The sequence below is a fragment of the Pezoporus wallicus genome, unplaced genomic scaffold (assembly GCF_028554395.1).
Source record: "Pezoporus wallicus isolate ANWC-B61680 ecotype Strahan unplaced genomic scaffold, APGP_CSIRO_Pwel_v1 scaffold_6885, whole genome shotgun sequence".
NCBI classification, from domain to species: Eukaryota; Metazoa; Chordata; class Aves; order Psittaciformes; family Psittacidae; genus Pezoporus; species Pezoporus wallicus.
The window spans coordinates 458,986-484,425 of record NW_026638858.1 but is presented as its reverse complement, the minus strand read 5'-3'; the positions used below and the strand labels follow the sequence as shown (position 1 = coordinate 484,425).

Below are 25,440 nucleotides of genomic sequence, written 5' to 3'. Positions count from 1 at the left end.
GTGAGATATAGGACATCAACTTCTTTCCCCATGTCTTGGAAGTCTGACTGCACAGCTTCTGTGTAACCAGAAATGGCAACAGCCTAAGAACCAATAAACAGAAGTGCTTGCAAAGGGCGTCGTGCAAAAGACAGTGGTGTGATAAGATGCTGAGTCACTAAGCTCTTGCTCTCCTTCAGAGTTCACTAAAGGTTTTAGGAGTAATCTTCAGAGCTGACTCAATGACATGGTTATATCTTTAAAACTTCCAAGTTTTAGAAAGGTATGATCAAATGGTTCACGTGGCAAACAATTCCCTGTCCAAGGCCAAGCAGAAAACAAGGTATAAATGCTAAGGCATTTATTTCTTTCATGTGGGGCTTTTGCTTATTTAATAAGTATCCTCCAGAAGTACACTCTTTCCTTCACACGTCTTATCCTGGAAACAAGAGCAGCTGGGTCTCCTTCAACTTACTGGAAAGGGATGCTCTCATAGGAAAAGGGAACTCACATGACATTTCTGATAAGGGCATTGCAAGCTTGCTCAGAAAAAGTTATTCTTCTGTGCCCCTCAGTGCTGGCTAGCCTGCCATTAACAGTGGCACATCCACTTCGCTCTGCCACTCACTCAGAGGGTAACACAGTGTTCGTGCCCAGCCTCTTCATAAAGAGGGGGGGGAAAAAAAAAGTAGAGGTTGCAGGTGGTTAGGTTTGTACACGTCCTTCCACGGAAGCAGCTGGTACACATGAAGCTAACCTAAGAGAGTAGAAGAATGGTGAGACAAGAACAAACCCAAAAAACCTAACCCCTCATTAACCCACCCTTTCTTACCTGAAATTAATTGATATAGGAAAGATTCCAGGTCTAAAAGGAAAGAAGCATACCTAATTTAATTTACAAATGAGAGTCTGCTTTTTGGGTACTTAGCTGCCAAGGTAATTTTCAGTATCCTATGCTGCTTCTGTGATACTTGTGATACACTGAAACAGCACAAGAGCACTCTCTCCTCTAAGTTCAGGTGTTTGCTACAAGAAAAAGCACAAATACTGAATTCCAGTTTTGAGAAGGTTAAAAGCCTGGCAGTTCACCCTGGAGCATAGCAGAATTATGAGAACAAAACGGAGCTCTGACATTTGTTGGTCAGAACTCAACAACATCAATGACCACAATAAAAATATATCCCACTCTGCTGGAGCCAAACTTGGGAGCAATGTGATAACCCACAATACTTCAAGCCTATTAATCTGCCAACACTCTTGTGAAAGGCCGTCAGATAAGCTGTCTCCTCCAGGCTCCCACACAGCACATGAGCCAGTGACTTCAACATTTCTCAAAGATTGATGATGCGCTGATGTCTTTTGCAAACATGAAGATCCAAACTCATGAACTGTAATTACCAAGATTGAAGATGAACCCAGATTAAGGAATCAAGTTACAGGACAGGTTCTTCTCTGTAATATCTCCTCTAGTTGTCATAAGCACAACTTAGTTTCATTTGAAGGTAACCCAGTTTGCATACTGCAGGACTGCTCCACAACATGGAGGAGAGCACAGGAAGTGGAGATTACTCCACAAGTGGAGACTGTATCTGCTAAACACAATCCTTGTCTGAATAGAAAGGCTATGAGAAACACCCTAAATCCCTTCCCACTGCACCACCCATAGCTCAGCCCTCAACCTTGAAACCAGATGAGACCTTAAGTATGTACTACACATTGGCACATACTATAATTCTGGTGGTACAAGCGTGTGTGTAAAAACAGACTTTGTTTTTCTTTCCTTTCTTTTCATGTGTAACTCACACATGGACAGTACCTCATCTAATTAAGACTCAGAAAAATCACCCCAGCTGAGGTCAAGGGAGATCACAGCTTCTGCTTGCTAACACTGCATACCATATTTTCCACACTGTATCTGTACATGCCTGATTCGTGCATGTAAACTGGAGGGAAAGAGCTCACTCTCACAAGCCAGCCACTGAAAATACAATTGCGAAAGCCTGGGCCGTGACTAAAGCCACTAAAAAGGAAAATTTAGGCTCTTGGCTTCAGAGGTAACTGCTCAGTAGTAGCCCTCCTAGACCCTACAAACACAGCATTGCAGTGGGCAGAGAGGGGAGAGCATCGTAACACTCTACCAGAAGTCCCAAGAGCTGCCTCTCAGTTGCCTGACTCAAGCACAGTGCAACTGTGCATGTGTGTCTTCGGTCAGCAAGCAGCTAGGAAGGAGCCTTTCCTCCTGGCTGAGCTTCTCTGTGAACTGCCCAGACTCTTCCAGTTACACTGCATGACACAAAGAAAAAAAAAAAAAAAAAAAAATATTCCATGTATTACACATGGGGAAAAAAAAAAAAAGAAAAGACAAAAGCCTGTTTTGGGCGACAAAGGCCTGATATTTCAAAGTGATGGATCTGTGGTCTCTCTAAGGAGTCAGCCTTGCAATTTGCAGCCCACATTACAGTGCTCCAAAGCTATTCTCATTGATTTTCCAATGCTGGTATTGTGTTAGCATGCTTGGCACTTCTGGACCATTCCAGGATTTCCCCCCCGTGCTGACCAGATGCATTCTTCACCATGCTAAGAAAGGAGTAACCCACTGCCTCAGGCCAGGACAAAATGCTTTTGAGAAGTACAACCACCATAGTTCTAGCTTGTGGGGGAACAGCTTGACTCCACTCTCCCACCCAGCAGACCACAGCAGCTATGCTAGCTCAATGCACTGTGCACTGCCTGGTATTTAAAAGGAATTTGACATTTATGTTCTGATTTAGCATAGAGCACAATCTGTTCAAGAACCTGCGTTATCTGATTTATGTTGCCCTTTCTGCCCAGCTGGTTTTGGCGCATGCCACCCGGCACTGGTGCTTATCATGGTGTGAGTGTTCAGTAGCAGCACAAGGAGCCCCAAGCCTCATCCTCAGAAGCACCCAGGCTCACCCCCTCTCAGGATACTCACACAGATTTCTCAGAGCAGTGGGAGCTTCTCTGTTCACAAGAAGTTAAAAAAAGCCCTAAGCCTCAAAACCTTAACAACAACCCCACCTTCCAAAAGTTTTGTACTGACTTTGCCCCCCTTAGATTCATTCTACATTTATGCAGTTACAGGGTGTGTCTGTACTTGCAGCTCTCCAGCACTAGCAGATCCTTGTGCAAGTGAGAAACTCTGGAAAAACCTGGTTTCAATTAAGTATGAGCACTGGGGTATTTCCAGTTCAAAAAGCCTACTGTTAAACAACAGCATTTTACCCCTGACCAAATACAGCCCTTCAGGTTTCCCACTGCATTTGGTACATATTAAGCTTACAGCACCTCAGTGACAGAAGGGGGTATCATCCTGAACATGCCGTAACAACAACGATAAAAAAAAAAAAAAAGCCTAAGACTGAAAGACAAACATTACTTACATGTAGATTAGAAAGCTGCCAAGTGGTTGTGACTTCCCCTGGATGGATCAGCCGTAAGGAAAGAAGCTGCTGGGGGCCATTTCCCACAGGAAATTAACTTGGATGGAATAATCTATCAGGTTGCAGCGCGGCATGCAGGAAAGAGCAGAGGAGAGTCTGGCAGCCAGAGCACCCACACTGTGAAGGGTGGGTGACCCTGGGGCTGGGGGAGACACCTGTCAGCAGCGATGCCTGGAACACAACAATCCTGTCCTGCAAAGGAATTCAGGGCCTCAGTGTCTGCTTTCACACTGCAGTAGAAGTACTAGAAGATGATGCAGAGGGCCAGCAACACTTCGTATTTGAATGACCAAAGTATCCAGGTTGTTCTTGCAATGAACAAGCCCTTAATGCTCGGGGGTAACTTTAAAGGCCACCAATTCCTTTCTATATGCACACTCTCCATGACTGGCAAGTGTAAACTATATGACAGCATTTTAAAGACTGAGATCTCATTCATTCAAGCACACCAATGCAAGTGCTTAATGAAGTCATATCCAGGACCTTACATACAGGACCTGTACAGGCAAGTGAACACATTCCAATCTCTGCATGAAAATAGAATAAAGAAAAAAAGCTACGTACATCTGTTGGAACCAGATGATTTTTTAAGGTATCTTCCAACACAAACCATTCTATGATTCTATGATAATGTATCTGCCAGTAACAGGGCAGGGACATGGGGAGCCACATATAATCCAAATATGAAGTGAACTGAAAAGGACTTCACAGATATTGAACGAAATGTATACAAGATGGTGTCTGGTTAGACAGAAGGCAGAGACAGAGAGGAAAATGACCTTGTTGTGCACAATACAGCAACTCACATGGATGAATCAGATACCCCAAATTACCAGCTACTAGGAGAGCTGTACTGCAAATGTAGCTCAACCTACAGCATATCAAGCGCTATCAATCCTGTTTACAATATGAGGAAACATGGACAAAATAATGTCAGTCACCTTTCTGAACTTGACTATTTTTCACCAGGTAAATGAGTAGGAGCTGCAGGTGGTACAAATCAGTACAGCATTGTTTCACCACATATGGAAAAGGATAATGTATTTTTGCAGTAGTTGCTCTCCCACAAAATCAAGTACACACACTGCTTGATCTCCTCTGGCAGCTTGTGTGTGTAGGCACGCACGTGGGCATTCCCACATTAAGACAAGTTTCACAAACCCACTGTGCTACACCCCTGCATTGCTGAATGCTTCATATGAGGTGGTCTTAGCTCTACTCTGCCATAGCACTTTTCTGGGTGTAAAAGGGAGATTGTATGGATGGCAGAGTTCAAAAAGCTCTGCTTCAATTTATGTAATAAAGATTTTTTTCTTCTAAGAAGCTTTAACCTGCAAGACTGTAACTTTCACTCTCCAAGTACAGCTCAAATTCCTGACCTTGGCACAGCATCACAGAAGACTTGCTTTCACTCACATGGGTTAACGATCACTGAACAACACACCCAAGATAATTGGCACAACCACCCCTTTTCTTCAAAGCCAGCATTTCCTCACCTATTTTCCCTTCTTCCTGCAATGAGTACATAATGTACAATAGTGAGTACGTAATGTGTAACAGTGACTATAATTGTCACCACCACATCAATTGGCAAGAATGTTATCCTGAATAAAGTCTGCAATTATATTAAGTGAAGGAAAGCACTGCACAGTGCTGTATAAGACACCTGCAAGCACTCTGCTGCAAGCACCAGACAGACATGCACACTGCTACATACACAGTCTGCCTCCTGAGGACAGAGATGCAGCAGTCCAAGAGGACCACCACTACCTCGCTTCCAGACTACAAGCGCATGTACCTGCACTGACCACTTCCTATCAACAAACCTAGATCCATGCTCTCATCCGCATGTATCCACACAGTTTACATGCCAATGGAGGCCTATGACCCATCCACAGTATTATTTCAAAGTTAAGTCAAACGTATTTTGTTCGCCTATTGAGCAAATGGATTCCTCTAGCACTATAGCTACTATTCATGAATTGAACAGTTTTGGGGGTGTAAAAGAGGATACTAAAGAGATGTTGACCCTATTTTGTGTTTTAACCAGGGCTGCTATGATTTTGTGTTTTGTAATCAATTTCACACATTTTTTTTTGTTTTCCTTTTAAGCCTCAGGGGACTGCTTCAGGGAAAAAAAAAAAATAAAAATTGCTTTTTAGTAAAACCTGACAAAATCCCCAAACCCCAACCAACCAACCCAACCCCACCCCAGCCTCAGTCCCACACCTTTCCTGGCTGGAGAGAAAAGGCTGGAAGTGTGTGGTGGAGCATAAGCTAGACGTTTTTGAATTTAACTGTAAAGGTGGCTCCTTAACCTCCCCTCTTTCTCCTTCCTTCACGTTTGTAATTTTAAACTGATCTTCACCATTTCTAACAATGTTGGGTTTTCTGAGACTAACAATATGTTCCTGGATATTTAATATTATCCCTAAAAGAAATGTGAGCAAAGTACTTTGAGAAACACAGTCCCAGCTATTCTGACTATACCTGCATATCAGAACTTTAACTTTGAACACCTAATCATACATCATCTGCCTCTCCAGCCTTGACTCCGTCTCTGCATTTGGAAAAGTGCTAGAACAATGTCAACAAGCTCTGAAATTGGGCAGTTCTACTTACTTTCCTACCAGCATTTTCAAAGGGCTGCAGTTCAATGCCCCACCTAAACTGCACAAACACAGGCTTCCCCTCCTCCTACCTTAAATCTAGCAAACGTAGGGCCTCCAGGGATGTTCCTTGGTTTACATGGCAGAAAGGAGGTGGACCAGCTTTTCCTTGGTCAGCTCAACCAGTCATTGGATTTTATACATGGGATACAGCCGACTTGCACAACCAGGTGTGCAGAAGAGCCCAACTACCCTGGCTTAGCAGGAAACATCAAGTCACATCCAGGAGAGATCAGAAATCAGTGCCCACATCTTTTCAAGGGATTTACACAGCTCGGGAAGCCTCCCCTGGTAAACCCCTGTGCAGATCAATTAAAAGGAAAGCAGATGACAGAAATAAGTTAAATGCTGCCACTGTAAAGCACCTTAATTTCAAGCACACCTCTGAAGCAAGCAGCAGCAATTCTAACATCACCCTTCATAATTACAGTACAGGAGCCTGTCTCCACCCTCACAGCTAGCTTTAACTTCTCTCACTTCTGGAGAGCTCTTCAGCAGCCACACTCATCCACATCAATGTTTCAGTTCTCTCCATTCACCTTATTACTGTCCTCCACCATCAGCTCTCTGACAACTGCTTGAGCAGCATCTTGCTGTGATCAAGGATAAGAATTTCAGGATACTACTTCAATATCAAATCTCAACAATAGCAAAACATGCCAAGCATCTTGTTTCAGATGAACCGAGGCAGCTGTAAGAGGAAGAGAAGAAGCTGGGGTAAATGCTAGTAACCACACAATGAAATCTTCCCTGACTTTGTTCACGAAATACAAAATGGTAACATTTTGTGGGCCTGATCAGGGCCCACACTCATTTAGGTGCCCAATAATGTACTGGTAGTGATTTCTGTTCCTACACCAGCTGTTCAAGTCTCTCCTGGGCAACTTGATTAGGAATCTGATACAGTGATTGGGCCATTTCAACTACAATACGTTACTAGCTTCTCACAAATATTCCCCTCTGCTTGGGGAGAAATGCTTACCCATCAAACACCTTCGTGCTTTCTCTGCTTGCCATATGCTGCAATTATTTGGTTTGGGACAGCAGATCTCTGGACAGTTAGCAGGCACGTTGTTATCTTTCTCAGCAACAGTACCAAGAAAGGAAAGCATATGAATTACAGCAAACCTAAGGCTGCCTTCATTTATCCTGCAAGGAACAGGATTTTTGTGTGTGTGTGTGTGTTTCTAGTGCTATTTCCTTTTGAACAAAGACATTGTATCACTGCTCCCAGCTTTCCTTGCCCCAAGAAGGGGGAGTGGTAAATACATACCCCAGTGAGCTCCCTGTGTGAAAGTAGAATTTCATGGAGGGAAACCTTTTCAGGACAAGGTACTCAAGTTCTGCATGCTCTGGGGGAAACAGGGGAAGGTTCTGGGCCTTGATTTTACACACATTTTACACTTGTAGAGCAGCTGCTGTCTTGCATACTGGAAAGAATCAAACACCTAGTAAAGGGCATATCCTGCTTGCTCCTATGAACATAGCAGGCCCCTGACATTCTACAGGTCACATTCAGTCCATGAAACATGCAGAGCTCAGAGAAAACAAGACCACAATATAAGCCCAAATGTGTACAAAGATAATTCCTTTACATATTCAACCATGGGCTTAATTTACTGTTCCCATCATTTGCTTTGTGCTTCCACCCACCCAATTGTTTCAGTAGGATTTAGATCAGGTCCTAAATGGATATATAGAATCAAAAAAAAAAAAAAGTCCATTTCAAACTAAGGAGAGGTTGGAAACAATTTATTGCTTTCATTGAAAGTACTTAAGCCACTTTGCCTTGGAAGGACTGCACCAAAGGAAGGAAGTAACACATGTACCTACCTGAGTGGGGTGTCTAAAACAGCAGGAAGAGAACTGTGGAAATAAAGCTCTGGACTACTTAAAGTCTAATTAGACCGTGATTTAACTGGGGCTTCAATTTTTGATCTGGATTTTATTACTAGTAATAAGGAGAGCTGCTGAAGCATTCCTTATGTTTCCTTAATATCTTTTTATCCAGCAGTCACTGGAACAGATTCAGTGTCAATTGGCATCTTTTCCCCAGGACAGCCATTTACATTGGCAGCCTCTAGCACTGACACAACACACCAACTCACACAAAGGAAAAATCACCATTAGCTAAAAATATCTGAATGAAAATAAAAAAGTGGTTCAAATGGTATTACCCTGCCTTCTTTCCTTCACTTTTCTGTGACATTGAGATAGTATCTGATATTTGCAGGACTGCCTGATTTATTAGTTTTTAAATAAAAGTGGGAGGCATTTCCTTGAATTACATTTATGAGGAAAAAAAAAAGAAAAGCAACCTGATAACTGGGAGGGGTGGGGGGGGGTGGGTCTGTGTGTGTGTGTTAACAATCCATCCAAAGCCTACAAAGAACTAGTGAAAATATCAAGAAAAAGCCCAGTAAATTTTACTTCAGCTGTGAATGAAAACAGTGGCAGGCCATGACATACTTTCCCTTGACTTTTCAGAAGCTGCTCATTAAGTTCAATTTTAAGCTGGGGTGTAGAAAAGCCACAGAAATTCCCAGGCTGAGATAACACTGGTATCTGATAAACAAGAAATGTCACATCAATCAGACAGACTTATAAGGAAGATACCACTGTTGTGTGTGCACAGGCAAAAGCATTACACAATGTGTTTGCCCCAGAGCATCCTGCCTACCTGCCTACCTTCCTGTTCAGCTTCAACATTACTGAAATTAGAACCATTTCTCCAGCTCCATTCAAAGTTTCCACCTTTCTTTCTGAGCCTGCTTAAAGACAGTGCTGGCGAAACAAAGAATTTGGGAGTGGAAATTAGCATATTTTGAGAGACATACTCTGCAGGAGGACCAGCAACAAACCCAAACAGAGCAACACCAGTTGCTTTCATAAGGGAAAGCTTCTGTATCCTTTCTTATAGTAGGAAGGATCTTAAAGAAGAAAGAATGACCTCCATATGCAAGTCATCCTAAGAAAAAGATACCTTAAAGGTAGAGCTCAAGACTTTTGTACTCCATGTGCTAAATGTAAATCTTTAAGGGTTTTCCAACAAGTCTGTTAGGTACCTGGCAAATGTTTGCTGAATGAAGAGCAGCAACATGTTTGTTTAAAAGCACATACAGAAACACACTTATTCTGTACAAGAACAATAAGCTTTTAGAGCATTGAAATATGAAAGACTAGAAAAGCAGGGATGAATATGACTCCTCATATCCCTTGGGATGGCAGGAAGCTGGGAATGTTCCTTCAGATCTCACACAGACAGCAGCTTGCTCCAGCTCATTTCAGCATTTTATAATGCAGCCACCATTGCCAGGACCAACACAGAGAGTCCCAACACATACAATGCTCTGTAAAGAAGTAAAACCCACTGGGGTGCCCAAGAGTGCTTCAGCTGAAGTAATCCAAATGGTAAAACAGGACTTTCTGAAATAAATCCATGTCATGGATCTGGCCTGTTCCCAACACCAATTACTGTTATACTGAATTCCTGGGTAGCTAAATATGCAGCTTCTGCACACTGGACCTTCATGTAATGACACTGTAAAACCTGACTCAGCCAAAAACTACACATGCTGTTTCTCCCCGTACAGACCTTTCAACACTCCCTTTTTTGAAAGTATTTACAGTAAGATTAGTTTTGAGAGTGGTCTGGCAGCAAGAACTGCAGCACACCGTTCCTCTGCCCACTGTAGCCATATAATTGTTATAATCGAGCTTTCTAGGCATGCATTCATAGATATCTGCAGAGATGCTTTAAGGAGAGGCAGCAGCAAATGCTCCATTACAAGGGAAACAAGCCAACACTCCCCTGCAAACCATTTTTCCTTTAAAAAAGTACAGCAGCTGAGCTGCCTCTGTGCAAAATATAAGCTATCCTAATGCACAGCACTAGCACTCATCAACCTGCCAACCTGCAGCAGTGCCTGCTGCCATCACAAACAGTAACCCTGTCAGGAGCCAGCACCTTTCCCTTTGAATTCCCATGCACCCACCCAAGCTCCTTATTGTGGCCAGTGACCTAGCATCTCCAACTTCACAGCTGACACCCATCCATTGCCCAAGCACTACTGTTACATATAAGAGAGTGTCTTGCCTCCAACAGTAGGAATCTGTATCAGTAACAGCCCCTTGGGGTTACAAGAACAGCACTGCAGTTTCAAACCGAGGCATTGCAGAGACAACAATTATTAGGGAAGTTTGGAAACAATGAAAGAACAGGACACAATGTTGTATTTCACTGAATTACTGTACTTTAGAAATAATAGAGAATCGTTAACATAGAAAACCCTTGCTAAAAAATAGGAACATACAACCTGTTGTGAACCTGAGGCCAGAGAGATGATTCTAGCAGCCTTTTAAATCAACTTAATGTCTCATTTTCCAAGTACCAACTTCTGATAATTTTCTTTTCATTACTGTCTTCAGTATTCAAGGCACACTTTTATTGCATCATCCCTATACCCTGCTTAAGGAAAGGACAAATCACTGCAAGAGGGGCCAGTAGCATAAAGAATGCTAGGGAAACCTGGGGGTTTTATACATTTTTATGCATTTGTACCAGCTGGTAATTCATCTTTTACAAATCTGTGGGTGGCTGAAATTTCATTGCAAGGAAACCATGTTCTGTTTAATAATAATGAAATGCCATGATTTGTAGGAATTAACTTTTTTCCTTGACCTTTTTATTACTGGCAAAATATCAGCAGATTATAAAAGTTCAGAAAAAAAGTTCAGTGTTATCAACTATGATAAACAACCTTGTGTTGTCACATACCAGACCAAATACCCCCTTCTCTTTTTCCACGTACCTAGTTTTCCAAAACAGTTCTGATTTATAAAGAATTACAGATAGTCAACAGCCTGAATGCCAAGTGTAATACCGCAGGTGAACAGGGCTTGCTCAATTCCTGGAAGCATAAACAAGTAAGGGAAGGAACAAAAAAAAAAGTAAGAGTCAGAATGCAACCTTACTTCTCTATGTGGTAGCTGCAAGATCACTGCTGGCATCACACACAAAATCTTTACCTGAGATACAGAACCATGAAAATTTGGAAAGGACCCAGGGGAAAAAAAGAAAATAAAACAAAACAGAAAAAAAAAAACCACCAAAAACCACAAGGCATCTCCGAGTCTTAAATCAACTGTAAGGAGAGATTTAAGGTGTTCAACTTACTTATCAAAGACACTTAAAGCATCACCTGATTAGAGACTGCAATTATTCAGAAGGAAAAGATATCAGAAAGCTGGAAAAAAATGAAGCTAGAAGAAAGCCAGATTAGAAAGTACACATCTTTTACTGTAAAGGTAATTACCCTTTGCACACATTGCTGAAGAGCATAACAGAATCACCAACAAAAATGGAAGCGTACTACATGCCTAAGATACATGCTATAATTCAACCAGAATTTACCCAAGGTAAGAGTCTCAGTCTAAAATACTGTGGCTTGCAGATGCAAAGACAAGTGAGATTGGTAGGACTGATACTTCTGGATCTGACAACTAGGATGGAAAGAAAAACTGAATTATCCAAAAAGCAAACTCCAGCCTTCCTACCTGAGCCCACTTACTCACCAGATAAGCCCTTTACAAGATCACCACACCAAGTGCTGCAGAGTCTTTCTCCAGGCTGTCGGAGTGCTGTACCTCACTCCACTGAAAGCAAGCAAAAGGGCAGCCTCAACAGGCAGCTTGTATTGCTTGTTAACATTTCCAGCCCCTAAACACCACATTTATTCTCCACTTAGTTCTTCTTAAGTTCATTTCCAAATCAGCCTGAAGAAAGAACTGTTTTACTGATTTCCTTTTTATTATTTCTTCATATGCTGTTTCATGTTCTGGTACTCAAAACTAAATGGTACAGATATTTACAGTACTAGGAGTCTCATCTGTGGCTCATCTAAGACAGATTCACTGAGCCAACAGCTTAGAGTGCTGTAGGATTGCACATTAAAAATATTACAGTATAATTCAAAGCTTCCTGCAGGCACTGTCTATGCGTACAGCTCAGCTCATTTTCAAAGCATTATTAAGAGCTACACTATTTAACTCTATTTAATTTTGATGCGAGATGAAAGCAAAGGACATGACAAAAAAAAAGTAGCTATGAAAAAGAAAAAAGAAGAAAAGATTGGCCTAAAGAGTTCCCACTGGCTTTATTCAGAGAGTAGAGGTGCATACCCTGGCTAAGACAGGACAGACATGCAAGCCCAAATAACCCAGAGAAGAGATCAGACCCTCTCTCCCTGCCCTCATAACAGTCTTGTAGGCCAGTAGTGCTGGAAAATAAATAAATAAAAACCGACCCCAAAACTTACTTTCTGTTCATTATTTTTCTGATGCAGACAGAGGCACAGGGGTGTAAGCAATCTCCCCACAGCTACATGAGGCCTGTGATGCAAGCAGGAACTAACACTCATCCCCAGATCCAAAGCCAAACGCCTTAACCACAAAATTATCCTACTTCCATTGCCTCAACCTGTCTGAATCCAGATATATCAAATTAGCGGTGGAGGGAAGAAACCAGAACATTTATTGGAAATATTTCTGACCCACCTAAAAGCAGAGGCTGCTTACAAGCATTCCCATACTGCAGTCCAAGGAATTCAGAACAAAGGCATAAACTTTTAGTGCTCAAAGTACCTAGCTTTCTGAAGTTCAAGTGAGGCTGACACAGACCCTCCATCAAATGAGGCAAAATGCCCCATGTTGCATAATGTTTTTTAGACAAGGGACTTAGAACACCCAAGAGATTAAATAATTCACACAATTCCTTTCCCCAGGGGTTCACATCCAGCCCAGATCACAAGTGCCGAGTACAATCACACGCACTCTTGACGGACTTTGAGAGGTAAGAATGGACCGAGCACTATTCCCAGAAGACAAAAGTTCATATGGGACAAGTCCCTGTGGATCAGCTTGGCAGCAGCCCTAGCAAGACAGCAAAGGAAGCCAGTGGAGGCAACACTGCAGAGAAGTGGCACATTGGATCCTAGGGCACAGAGGTGAACAAAGGAAGGAACACACTTTGTTTTCCCCTTGACAGCTTCAACGTCTGAAGACCCAGTGAAATCCTGTTCCAAGTAAGAGGCACGGTATGCTTACAGCAGCTCCACGTTAAAAACATAGACGCCACTCATTCGCACCAAACATGCCAAAACAAAGAGCTGGCGAGTTTTTACATAGTATTTATAACTCTGCACACCTTATGACTTGTTCAGACACTCAAACAAGGGAGCCAGAGGGAAGCAACTGTCCACGCAAGCTGCCGGCAGCTCCAAGCAAATTAAGAGCAGAAGTAGGTGCTGGTGGATGGCAGAGCAAGCTGGCATGCACCCACTCAACTAGCCCAGCCAGCCCAGGGACCCGAGCTGTTGCAACTTGCTACAAGCAGAAAACAGCAGCAAGCTACACCTTGCTCTGCAGCGTGAGTGTAGCACAAAGGGAGCAGAGCCTCTAGGGAGCCATAGTACAATCCGGTGCCTTCAGAGCTGACTCTTGAAATAGCATTTTCCATGCAGTGCCCCTGCTTATGCAGCTCCAGGCTTGGCTTGAAGGTGGAATCTGCTTTTTCACTTTATTTCCACAGTCATTTTCAATTGGAGTGCCTGCTGTTTCCTTTCAGAAACTGCTGCATCCCTGAGGTACAAAGGGCAGAGAGCTCTTCTAGAAAAAACAGAGTCAGCAATAGAGAAAATACATTAAGGACCACATTGATGCAGATTTTCTTTCAGTCTGGAACAAAATTTAAATCTCCTCTTTTTTTCCCCTGCCGCGGTAATAATGCACAACTATTTATTATCCTCATCTTAACCAGAAAAGCCTCTTTCAATTTAGCACTTAATATAATTACAGTAAATTAAATAGTGTCTAGAAAAAAAGTCTTACTTTTTCAGCTATTATCTTACCTTCATGAAGCAATCAGTTAAAAGTGAATCTAGCTATTAAACAATAAGGTTCAGTGAGTAGAAAAGCAAGATGTTCAGATAAAAATTGTTCAAATTCTATTTCCAAATTGAATTCCACATCTCCAAAGGAAAATAGGAGAATCTCATTAAGGAAAGCATAATGTCCCTTTCGCATTGCAGAGACTGTACTTGAACACAAATCCTCTGTTCACTATCATTCACTTCAACAATTTTCTTTTTATATGAGGAAAAAATTTGCATTTTACACAACAAGGCAAATTATTGCCTTTGTGTGCTTTCAGCAAAAGTTCTCTCCAGCTAGCAATGTATTGTTGATGTGATTTCTTCAAGACACTCACTGGATAAAAAGCACTTGGCAGCCATGAAGTGAATGGGAAAACAAGAGACTTCAAGAGGACCATGATGTCAGATGCAACACAGGAGGCCAAGATGAAATCATGTAAGAAGCTATGTCCATTTACATGCCATCTAATAAACACATGGTGATAAGAGGTAAACACTCGGAAGATCCAGTTCTGCAAACACCGACTCACACAAACAAATCCTTATTTAGATCAATCTCACTGCAGAGTGATTTTGTTTGTGAAGGCAAAGTACATGGATTTCATGCCTATTCACATCTGTACCATGATAGGATATGAAAATCCCAAACACAGATCTTCCCTGGAATCTCAGTCTGTTTCAAACAATTAATTTCTACACTGCCACTCAGGGGGAAAAAAAAAAAAAAAAAAGGAAAAAGAAAAGAAAAGACAAAGCACCTACAAGATGTATCCAAGAGAGGCACTTGTTAAATGATCATTCTATGCTCTCATAAATAAATCAGACAGTGGCTTGGTAACACTTGAACTGATATTAGAAGCATTTTTAACCCAATGTAAGCATACCAGCCATCAGGAATAAAATACTAAGCAGGAAATATCTTTATTATATTGTTGTTCAACAGCTAGGAGAACATGAGCAATAATAAGCAGCCAGCACTAGAACTGCTCTCTGCTAACTGTGCATCTTGTGGGTAACAGCAAAGCTTATGTTAACAGAGTGATGTCAGCTGACGACAGCTTTATAGCAGAGAACAGTATATCGTATATATCTGGTAACAGGAATCTTTAGCACTGAGAGGATTATTGTGGTTAAATTGCTTCTGAGTCACAGTTGGTTGTTGTTCAGTATTCTCACTTGTTCCCTACCTACCTTTTATTTCCTCATGAGGATGCACCTGTTGGGAGAAGAAAATAAAACTGGCACTGTTGCACTGTCTCTCTTCACTAATTTAGAGGAGTTATTCAGGATCTTGTTTACACAATGGGATTATTTTTATTTATACTACAGAACAGTCCAACAGCAGAAGCCAAGGCCAGAGTGCAATGGACATTGTGTGAACTTAAAATAAAAGATAGACCTTGACATGAAAAAATATGTAATCCAAGCAGACATTAGAGAAGATGGAAAATGTCTGGGAAGCTGATGTTAACACATCCTGCCCATGTACCTGCTCTGGGAACTAAGGAAGAGGAGACCCTGTACCACACTTCTCAGATACGCTCAGAGCTAGGGGATCCTCCCAGGTTCTCAGCACCTCACACTCTCGGAAAAGAAAGCTTTAAGCACCTACGCTGAGGGTTTCCACATGCCAGAACTTGAATACCAGGTTTGAAAAAAAACAACAGGTTATATGCTTGACAGTCTGGGCTTGGTTTACACAGCCTCCAGCCCCATCCACAACTACAACTCCCAAAGTGCACAGATGCCAATGTGCCTCCTGTGATATGGAGTCCACAGAGAAATTTAAGTGGTAACAGGAGCTTGATTCTAGGCAACGAAGCTTTGGTGGATCATCAGTCAAAAAAATATGGGGCCTGATTTGCATCCACTGAACCTGAATTAAAACAAACAAACAAAAAAAATCCATTTATCAATCCTTATCAAATTACTAATCCTTATCAAACTACATCTCTTCAGTGAGCACTGTTACAAAGACAGAGCGAGACAAGGAGTTTGGGCCAAATTAACAGATGTTAAAATGGAAATAAGAAAAATCTATTTTAAACCAAGCTCAAAAATACAAAATACAAAGACTCTGTATTTCATGTCTAACACACCTGTGTCCTCCTCTAGATTGATAGTGAGCTCCATGGAAGGCAGCTTAAATTACTGCCTTGCCCACTGATGCTGTAATCTGTATGGTGCATTCAGCATTCACAGAAAGCCTTTGTAATCCAAGGATTTACTACTGGGGGGGGGGGGGGGGAAGAAAAAAAAAAAAGAAAGGATATTACTAAGACCTAAATTGTATTTGACCCACATATGAAATAAATGGTCACAAAATGACCTACAAATCCAGATTTCTTTTCTTAAGAAGGTAAGGGGGAAAAAATATTTATTGTATCAGCAGCTATCAGGCTTGCAGTGTTGCACAAGGTTTGTTTCAAAGCAACGCAGCAAGAAAAGGCAGAAAGATTCATCTTATAAAATAGAAATTTCATCTATTTGTATTCATGCCAGACACTTGAAAGAATAACCCTACTGGTCCAGCAATTCCAGTGGCAATTTCACATTCGGCTTTCAGGGATTTTACAGATGAGCCAGTAGCAACTCACTGATTGAACTGTGCAACGTCTGATAAAGTGTCAAAAAGCCTCAGTTTCCTCCTCCTCCTCCTACATAAAAGTGATTCTCTCCTGATGCTAAAAGTCATAGAAGGGGAAAGGGGGGGGAAGGGGGGGGAAGGGGGGGGAAGGGGGGGAAGGGGGGGAAGGGGGGGAAGGGGGGGGGGGGGGAAGGGGGGGGAAGGGTACCTAGAGCCCGATGCAAGCACAACACCCCTACACCTTGAAATAGTATTCCAGTAATTCAGAAATGTGGAAATCAGCACCAAGGGACTCAAAAGCCAAGATTACAGTTACTTCAATAAAATACTCCTGATGAGCAGGCATTATATTAGAAAGTATTTTGCTATTTCCTGGCTCACCTGATCTCACATTTCAAGCTTGGGAGATAGCATCCATGAATTGATTTTGCTCCCACTACCTCCAGAGAAGCAAAGGAGAGAAGCTACTAATTGAATGCTGGTTTAAAATACACAGTATGCTAAAATATGCTGCGTCACCTGGTAGTAAATTTTGCAGGCAGGAAAACTGCTCCTAAAGAGTAACTCATCACCTTGTGGAGAAGACATGAAGAAGGCAGGCATGTACAATGGGAAGATGAGACTACAAAACCAGGACAGCTTGCAGACAGGTGTAAGAACTACTTGGGATTTGGGAGAAAGTCCTCAGCAGCTCGTCCTCTGGAGCAATAAAGCAGCAGGCAGGAAGGCCTGGGCAGGATGTACACTGCTCCTTAGTCCTCCACAGAGGCTCAGCAGCAGTTCATCAAAAGGGTATTTTTCAGACAGTTGTCTCTTTCCTCTCTCATTGCATGGCCAGAAAGGGCCACAGTGGTGGGGAAGGGTTGGGATGAGGGCAGAACCTGTGATTTAGACACAGCCCTAAACAATTAAAAGCACCACAACCGCACTGCTTGGTAAGGAGGGCTGTGAGCTCCATATGCAATAGCACCTAGGAGGAGTTTGCTCAGTCTCAAAAGCTGGGTGCTCTGGAAAGCACAGCACAAATGCCAGCAATGACAGTAAGGAGCCTAGGCAAGGAGCAAGCAAGCCCAGTTCAACCCTGAGACAGGCTGGCATAGCACATCACTGTCATTCTGGCCCAAACCGGCATTTATTTGGCATTTGGATTGTTTGTTCCCATTCCCCCGAGTTGCTTCTTGTGTTTCCTTTACCTTAGTAACCACAGCAGACATGCACAAACACCTACAATGTGCTGCCAGAGACGGCTCATGTTGAAGAGTGGAGAAGTAAGGAGCAGCATTTCTGGCTAAGATAACACTGTGCTATTAATGCTCCAAAGGCAGGGAGGTCAGGAGAAGATACACTAAATGCAGCTTTTTCGCCAAATAAAACAGGAGATCAAACAGCACAAGTTTCAGAGCAAGGTCTGTGCTCCACGGCTCAGAAGCAGCAGGACCCTCCTGACATGCTTCCAGGCAGTCTCATTTTCACCTCTGAAGCCCCTAATCCAGCCCTAAAAGACCTTTGCCACTGGCAACAGTGACAATCTCATGACTGCCTCCAGCGAGTAACAGGTCCCTTGGACATGAAGTGAATCTAACCCAATTCAGATCAGCTTAACTAAAGTTTTTATGATCTATGAACATAACAGGAACTGGTTGAGTCAGTTTCTCTCTGAACACAGCACATTGACTCAAACACTGCCCATTACAGTTTATAGGAATAGCCTTTCCATAGAGATATCCCAGATTCCAAACTACAGCACAGTATCAGACAAAGAGCTGTTTTTTTTCCCCTGCTGTAGCTAAGAAAACATCTTGCTAAATACCTAGCAATGGAAACTGAACCACCTGTACTGTACAACCCTCCCTCCCACTCTCTCCTGATGAATCAGTGTTGCAATAAAGCACATGGAATTTATATTAAGTACGGTGAAAGGACTACAGCGGTATATCTGCCTTTCAGTTACATTCATGTAGCACCGTGATTAAATCAATCCTTAGGCCCACATCATCCACTTCAGACCAAAACAGGCTGCCAATATGTTTAAGGCCTGCATTTTTCCCCTTGAATCAAGAACTGCCATTCCTACCTTGATCAACAGTGGCACAAAGTCACTCCTGGTGCCAAACCAGACTCCCTTGCTGTCCTCACATCTTTTTGGCCCACCTCAGACATCACCCTCTTCACCAGGCCGGTTGTGAGCATACTCTAAGGGTCATCTACTATATATCACCATGAGGTGCCCTGCAGAAAAGTGTGAGGTGTCCCTGCCTATGGCAGGGGGGTTGGAACTAGATGATCTTAAGGTCCTTTCCAACCCTAACTATTCTATGATTCTATGATAAAACACCCATTCTCCACTTTGAACAGGAAAGCTTACTATGCACAGGCCTGAAGCCACCACAGAGCAAAGCCTGAGACTTTCCCTCCCCATTCATACCTCTTTTGAGATTTGCTGCCAAAGAGGAAAGGTGGCAAATAGGGACACATCCAATGCAGCAGCTGCTCTCTGCTGTACAGACCTTGCTGGACACTGTCTTGTGTAAAGAGAGGAAAGGAATATTTTGACAACAAAGATACTGCTGCAGCTGGATAAAGTGAGAAGGTGACTACTCAAAGAAGTTTCCTCCTCACTCATGTTAAACAATTGTTTCACACTGTAACACTTTAGGTTTTCATAGCACTCAAAAAAAAACAAACAACCCACCATGGTTTCTGATCCAGACAGTTCTATTTATATGTATTTATTTCTCTGGGAATGCTGCTTCACTTCACTTGGTGTAAGCTGAAAGCATTCCCAAACTCAACTCTGCATGGTTTTCATACAGTAATGCAAATGGTCTCCAGCACAGTATCTGTACAAGTGCCTATAGAAAGGTAATTAACATCCTCACACATAGCCAGTTAACATCAGTGCAGACAATCCGATTACGATTTCCTCAGTACCATGGAAGAAATACATTAAAAATGGGTTCCACCAACCAGATATGCCCACATGTCTAAAGAAACGATGTCACCTTGACAGCCCTCAAACCCTCATGCCACGCTGCCACACACCAGCTGTGCAGCCCTGCCATGCAGAGATGACACCGGGTTTGGGGGGCACCCAGCGTGCCCACTGCCAAATCCCAAACTGCAACAGGTACACACAGAAATGGTAAAACTGCCTTGCTAAGCATAACCTGGGCACAAAGCCTGGGCAGAGGCAGAAGGGTTACCCTCCGAGAGCTGTCAAAGCTCAGCCTCTAACTGAAATAATTTTCTCTTAAGATGACTCTGGGGTACCACATTATGCTTCAAAATAGGCAGCCTGGCTGCATGGGGGACAAGGAGAGGGTCTGGCTTTAGGGGGAATGGGGAAGTGATGTTATTGGTGTAATTGAGGGGCAGGTGGTATTTGCTTTGCGAGGGTTATTTGGGGAGGATGGTTTGGGGGGGCATTGGGGGTGAAGGTGCAGCTTTGGGGGTTGAGCGGGGGATAAAAGGCTCGGAGACAGCCGACCCACTAGAGGAGCTGGAGCCCGGCGCATCTTACCTGGTTGAGGCGGCCGAGACCCCTGCGCGGTGCCGTTTTCAGCACGCCGCGCCCTGCCGCCGCACCCCCCGCGTCGCCGCCGCCGGGACACGCGTTGGGTGCGGTGGGGTGGAGGGTGCACGGGTGGGCCCCGCGCAGCCGCTCCCCCCCGCAGCACGGAGAGCGCTGCGCGGCGGGCCGCGGTCGGACAGCTACTGGGGGAGGCGGCGGCAGGAAATACCAAAAGACTGATCCAACCGCGCTAGGGAGGGAGGGAAGAGAGGGGGAAATAGAGGAAAAAACAGAAGGGGGAGGAAAAGCAAAAAAGGGAGGAATTAAAAAAAAAAAAAAAAGGAAACAAAGGAAACGTGCAAAATACGAGCGGGATCGGCGCGGAGCGGACGCGGTGCTCAGCCCTCCGCGCCGCCCCGCGGGAGCTCCCCGGGACCGCTCGGCCTCTCCTCTCTGGAGCTTGGCTCGGTTTGGTTTGTTATACCCCCGCAGGGTTTGCTTCTTTCTTCTCCTCGACACAGGGAGAGGCTGAAGCTAAGGCAGAGTAAATGAAGAAAAAGAAAACCAAACCCAACCCCCTAAATAAAAATCACGCGGACCACCCAGCCCCCCAGACAAGCAACTCGCCATCCATAGGGTTCACTGACGACATGCACAAGGTAATGAGAAAAAGTCAACCTGGGGAAATCGGCACGCTGAAGCCCTCCAGCTGCAGCAGCACTTTGGCTCAGCATCCAGCCATACGCCTCCTCCGACGCTGTGACTCAAAGGCGCCCATGCAATATGCAGCCCTGACACGCAGCCGGGCACGTTCCCAGCTCTGCCTATGTATCAGAGTGAAAAATCAATCCCATGGCAAGCACGGACCCCCCTAACCTCCTCCAGAAGAGGAGGACAGCCCAATCATAGCATCCCTGGTCGCAGCCTGCCTGCCACTCCGGGGAAGCGTGACTTTGCAGGCAGTAGAATACCTGGTAAAACATCACAGGCAGACAACAGCCCAGCTACACGCATCCAACTGCTGCTTCCCCTCCCTCCACTGTGCGGGTCCCATGGTTGAAAGCTTGACCAAGAACAGGATGCCAAGTGGAACTTCACACCTCCTTCTTGGCCACAGGAATAGGTAATGCCAAAAGTACATCCAAACTCAGAGTAACAGAGTTAAAAGGCGCTCAAACTTTCTGAAACCAGAAATCACATGAGGGAATAACATGACCAACATGCACATCTGACTTTCATCAGAGTCAGAATCACCCAAGTACAGCTGAGCCCTTGCTGCAAGATTTCAGTCATGCTGCTGAAACCAGAAGTGTTAAACCAGATGCCTGGAGTGCTCTGCTACGCCACCCTTCACAGAAAAAGCTAGATTCCTTTTACTGTGTGCAGCCTCTAAACTAAGACAAAGACCGACAAGCACTGATGTTCCTCATACTACCTAGAATGCCAGCCTCAAACACTGAAGAGTAACAACTCATTAGCTGAGAAGGTCTTCCAGATCCAAGAGAAAAAACCTAAAATCATCCAAAGCTACAAGCTCCACTTGGACCAAGACACACAATTTCTCTCACTTACTGCTTCCAGCAAACTACAGCCCATCCACAGACTGTCAGGCATCACCTTACATCACTTACCCCACATATCTAACATTACCTAGTAGAGGTAGCTAATTTTCTTCTGGTGAGCTTGGTGGTACATAGAACAATAGGTACCTGGCTAGGAATATGGTACTCAAGAGAAAATTCTCTATTTTTGCTCTTTCCTAAAAAATCTAGTACAAAGCAGGACTATAAACAGATCACACAGCCTAAAGTGTCCCTGCTATTCAAGAGCCCCTATAGCCCTTCTCTACCCATTAAACAAGCCCCTGAATCACTTGCACAGGGAGGTAATTATTACATTCACCTGTATGTGTAGTAATTTCTGCCATCATCTGCAAGGTGTGGAGAGTTGCCGTTGTTCCAGATGCCTTCAAGTTGGTTAGGATTTTGACTTAGTCCTCACCAAAATTTTACCCTGAGGACAAGCCTGTGCTGTGCAGTGGGACAGGACACTGCACAGAGATGCTAGAATAAGCACTAGCCAAGGCCACACTTGTCACCCTGGCTCAGGGCACTGCCAGGTGGAGCTACTGTGTTGGAGGCCAAAGCAGCTTACCCTGGCTCATTCTGCCTCTCCTGGCTTCTTCCTGTCCTGTCTGCTCCAGGCCATGGCATGCTCATCTATGTGCCCTATGCTCCCTTCACCCTTCTGCTTTTTCAGGTTGGTTCACTCAAATGCAGCCAGGTAGTTTGCCAGCACCTTGCCTGGTCCAAATGGCTTTTTCACTAAACCATGGGTTTGACATTGATCCTTCTGTCTGTACCCAGGCTGGTTTTGTTCAGCCAAGGCAACAGAAGTAGCTCCTTAGCTACTTTGGTACAGAGATCTAGGGTTTCTAGCATACCTACACGAATCACAGTGGGATTCATAGACCACTTCCCAAGGACTTCTGTTTTAAAAGTTCTAAAAATTCTTTTTAAAGTATTTTGGCTAAAGTTTTCCACTGGATTATTTTCTTCTCAGGCAATCATTCCATGATTATTAACATTTTGCCTTTTCAGTGCCACATTGCCACACAGAGCTCACTTAAAAAACTCAGCAATCAAAAACATTCCTGTCAAAACCGTTAGAGACCCTGATAAAGAATAACACTTTATGTTTTCTTATGTGCTCTAGGATAGCGCATGGGCCTTAGTGATGTGGCTACATAGAGCAAAAGGCTTGCCAATAAAACTGACAATATTTTGTGAATAAAACTGGACCATCAGAGAAAATTTACATCAGACGGATGATTTGCATTGTGTAGCCATGGCATTTCTGATGTGGTCCAGGGAGCCCTGAAACTGGATTTGCTGTGTCTTCAGACCTTGCACCAGATGGGTCCTTAGAGTCTGGGTTAGACAAGAAAAGCAACATCCATCGCTTCCCTGCCTGTCTGTCAAAGGCAGGACATGGACCTGTTCTCCCCTCACAAATACTCTACAGAAAGATGGGAAACTGAACCATGCAAACACTAGTATTTTAAAAGATTATTGTCCACAGCCCTCTAGTGTCTGCTCTGTTAACAGCCATTCAGAAAACATCTCGAGCTCTGCTGGTTATCATTATCTAGGCTGTGCTGTCTGCAGTTCATGCAGGTATACCTGAGCTGCCCATAAAACCCTAGCTGTGGAGTACAGAGCACCTGACCCAACCCTGCTTTGGGGTGAGGTTTGCTGTCTGTACCAACTTCTGTCCTAATACCACGTCAGCTTCCCAACTTAAAGCTAATTAATCAGTGTCCCCCAGATATGACTTACCCCTTTGACAGAAGCTCTTTGATGGATGTACCTGGCAGCTAGGTCTGAGGTCCCTTTTGGCTTCAATTCTCTTTTGCAAAGAAACCGGCCTTCCTTTCAGGGGAACTGCAGCTGTGATATTTTCTTTGGGCATTTGCCAGTGTGTGCAACACTTAACCTTTCTCACCACAGCAACATAACTGTTCTAAAAGGGCTTGTAAACTGCTATTAACTCGATCACCGGCAAAGGTAACAAAAACAGCAAAGCGCAGTAAGTTGCAACTGTAATGCTTGGAGAGCGAAGTTAGGGTGATTCGGTTTTGTTACTCGAGTCCTTACAATCCAATAATGCAACCCAGAGAGCTTAATAGTCAGGACACTTAAAACCAGTATCTAATGTCTTTTAATGACAATGCTAGATGTGCAACAACACGGTATTAGTGCTGTTTTAAAACTGTGATAAAGGCAGACAGGGAGGTGAGCCGCAGCAACTGACAGATCAGCATCTTCCTGTTTACTCTAGGCAATGATTGCAACACTTTTCTCCTGCATCTTCCTTCTTTTTTCAGTCCTTCACTTTCTGCTAGCTTCTTAGCTCCTCTTCCCCCCAGTAGGGATCAGAGCCCACCTATGTGAAATGCAAATACGTACTTATTTTGCAGTGTCAGGAAGACTTGTACTTCATGTTTTCTGTATCTCTCGACATACCTACTATAGTTCCACAAGCTTCCATTTACAGATAGAAAGGCTGTTAGATGCCATAAAATCCATCAGATATATTTATTGACCTCTATTAAAATGGAAATTGAGAGGAACAATCATGTTCCTATCATTATAATTAGTAAAATGTCTCTACAGCCATAACCAGATTAATCAAACACCATATGAATGGTTGTTAACATTGCCCTCAAGCTCATGGCACATAGCTAGACAAGAAGCAGGAAGCTTTAAAACAAATGAATGAAAAAGAAGTTATTAAGCACAGGTCTTTATTGTTAGCCGTACACTTCAACACAGCTGTATACAATTAATGATAAGCAAAAGATCACTTTTACCCACATGTGTTTTCCAGTGCAAAATTCCTTTTAAAGCAAAAATATTTAACGCCATGGCTGGATAGGGGAGGAGTTATTTGTTAACAAACAGCAGTCTGTCTGCTCAGAGCTCCAAAAAAGCAAGTCCACAGCTAAACATGTTTGCTCATTTTACAATTTGAAAACCAGAGCTGCTGCTAAACCAGGTTCCTAATTGCAAGTTTGGTAGAACGGGCCTCTGGGGAAGTTAGAAAAAAACAGACATCTCCCTGAGAGCCATTGGTGACTGGAGTCCTCTTGTGGCAAAAGGTAGAGGAAAATTTCCAGCAACTGACAACTGCTGAAAGTTGGGGCCTGCACGAGAGGCTGCAGGGTAACAGACACAGGAAGTATCAGCTTTTGGAAGGAGTTTCAGGTCACATTGCAGAGGATGAAAGCAGCAGCATGAAAACTTCACAGCTGGCAAAGAGCAAGTATCAAAAGGAGCAGAAAGCCACTGTGCTTTGATACTGTAGACTGCACTTCTGTTTCCTTTAGCAGCTCCTGTCTGTTAGTGTGTGTCCCTGCTGAGACGGTGTTTCTAGCTGGGCTTTTCCCTCCTTTAGCAGAGGTAATATTTCCTCAGTGTTTTGCTGGTGAGAGCTTTTCTCCTGGCTAATGTTTTCATGAGATAGTAACACAGGCCAGGTCCCATCCTTTTTGTCAGTCTGTGCTGAGATGGGTAGGTAACACAATTCTGATGTGGTGTTTTCTACCTGCAGTAGTCCCTACGGATTGCCTTGAGTTCAGTTTAAGAGACATTTCTTGTGAAGGATGGATGTTGGCCATGTTGGCTCCATGCTCCCTGCCTGGAGCAGTACTAGACAAGATGGAGTAACTAAACAATCTGAAGCCCTTTCTTCACCCACATACTGTGGTCAGAAATTTTCAAATGTCCACATCTGGGCT

The 25,440-nt window shown here is 43.6% G+C and overlaps 1 protein-coding gene across 5 annotated transcripts in view; it reads right to left on the bottom strand.

The window, feature by feature from the left end:
• Positions 1-25,440, bottom strand: part of OSBPL5 (oxysterol binding protein like 5) — a 177,017-nt gene that overhangs the window by 119,302 nt on the left and 32,275 nt on the right. The window contains exons 1-2 of one of the 5 annotated variants that reach the window (XM_057412771.1): positions 20,798-21,103; positions 20,151-20,391 (exon numbers count right to left, since the gene is read on the bottom strand). The exons of 1 other annotated variant lie outside the window; for it this stretch is intronic. In XM_057412771.1, coding sequence (XP_057268754.1) covers positions 20,151-20,391; positions 20,798-20,875 — 319 coding nt within the window. In that variant the 5' untranslated portion in view covers positions 20,876-21,103. Of the gene's footprint in view, positions 1-19,509; positions 19,646-20,150; positions 20,571-20,797; positions 21,104-25,440 lie in introns of those variants that run through there. 3 more of the 5 variants (XM_057412778.1, XM_057412774.1, XM_057412773.1) reach the window with 3 other exon arrangements.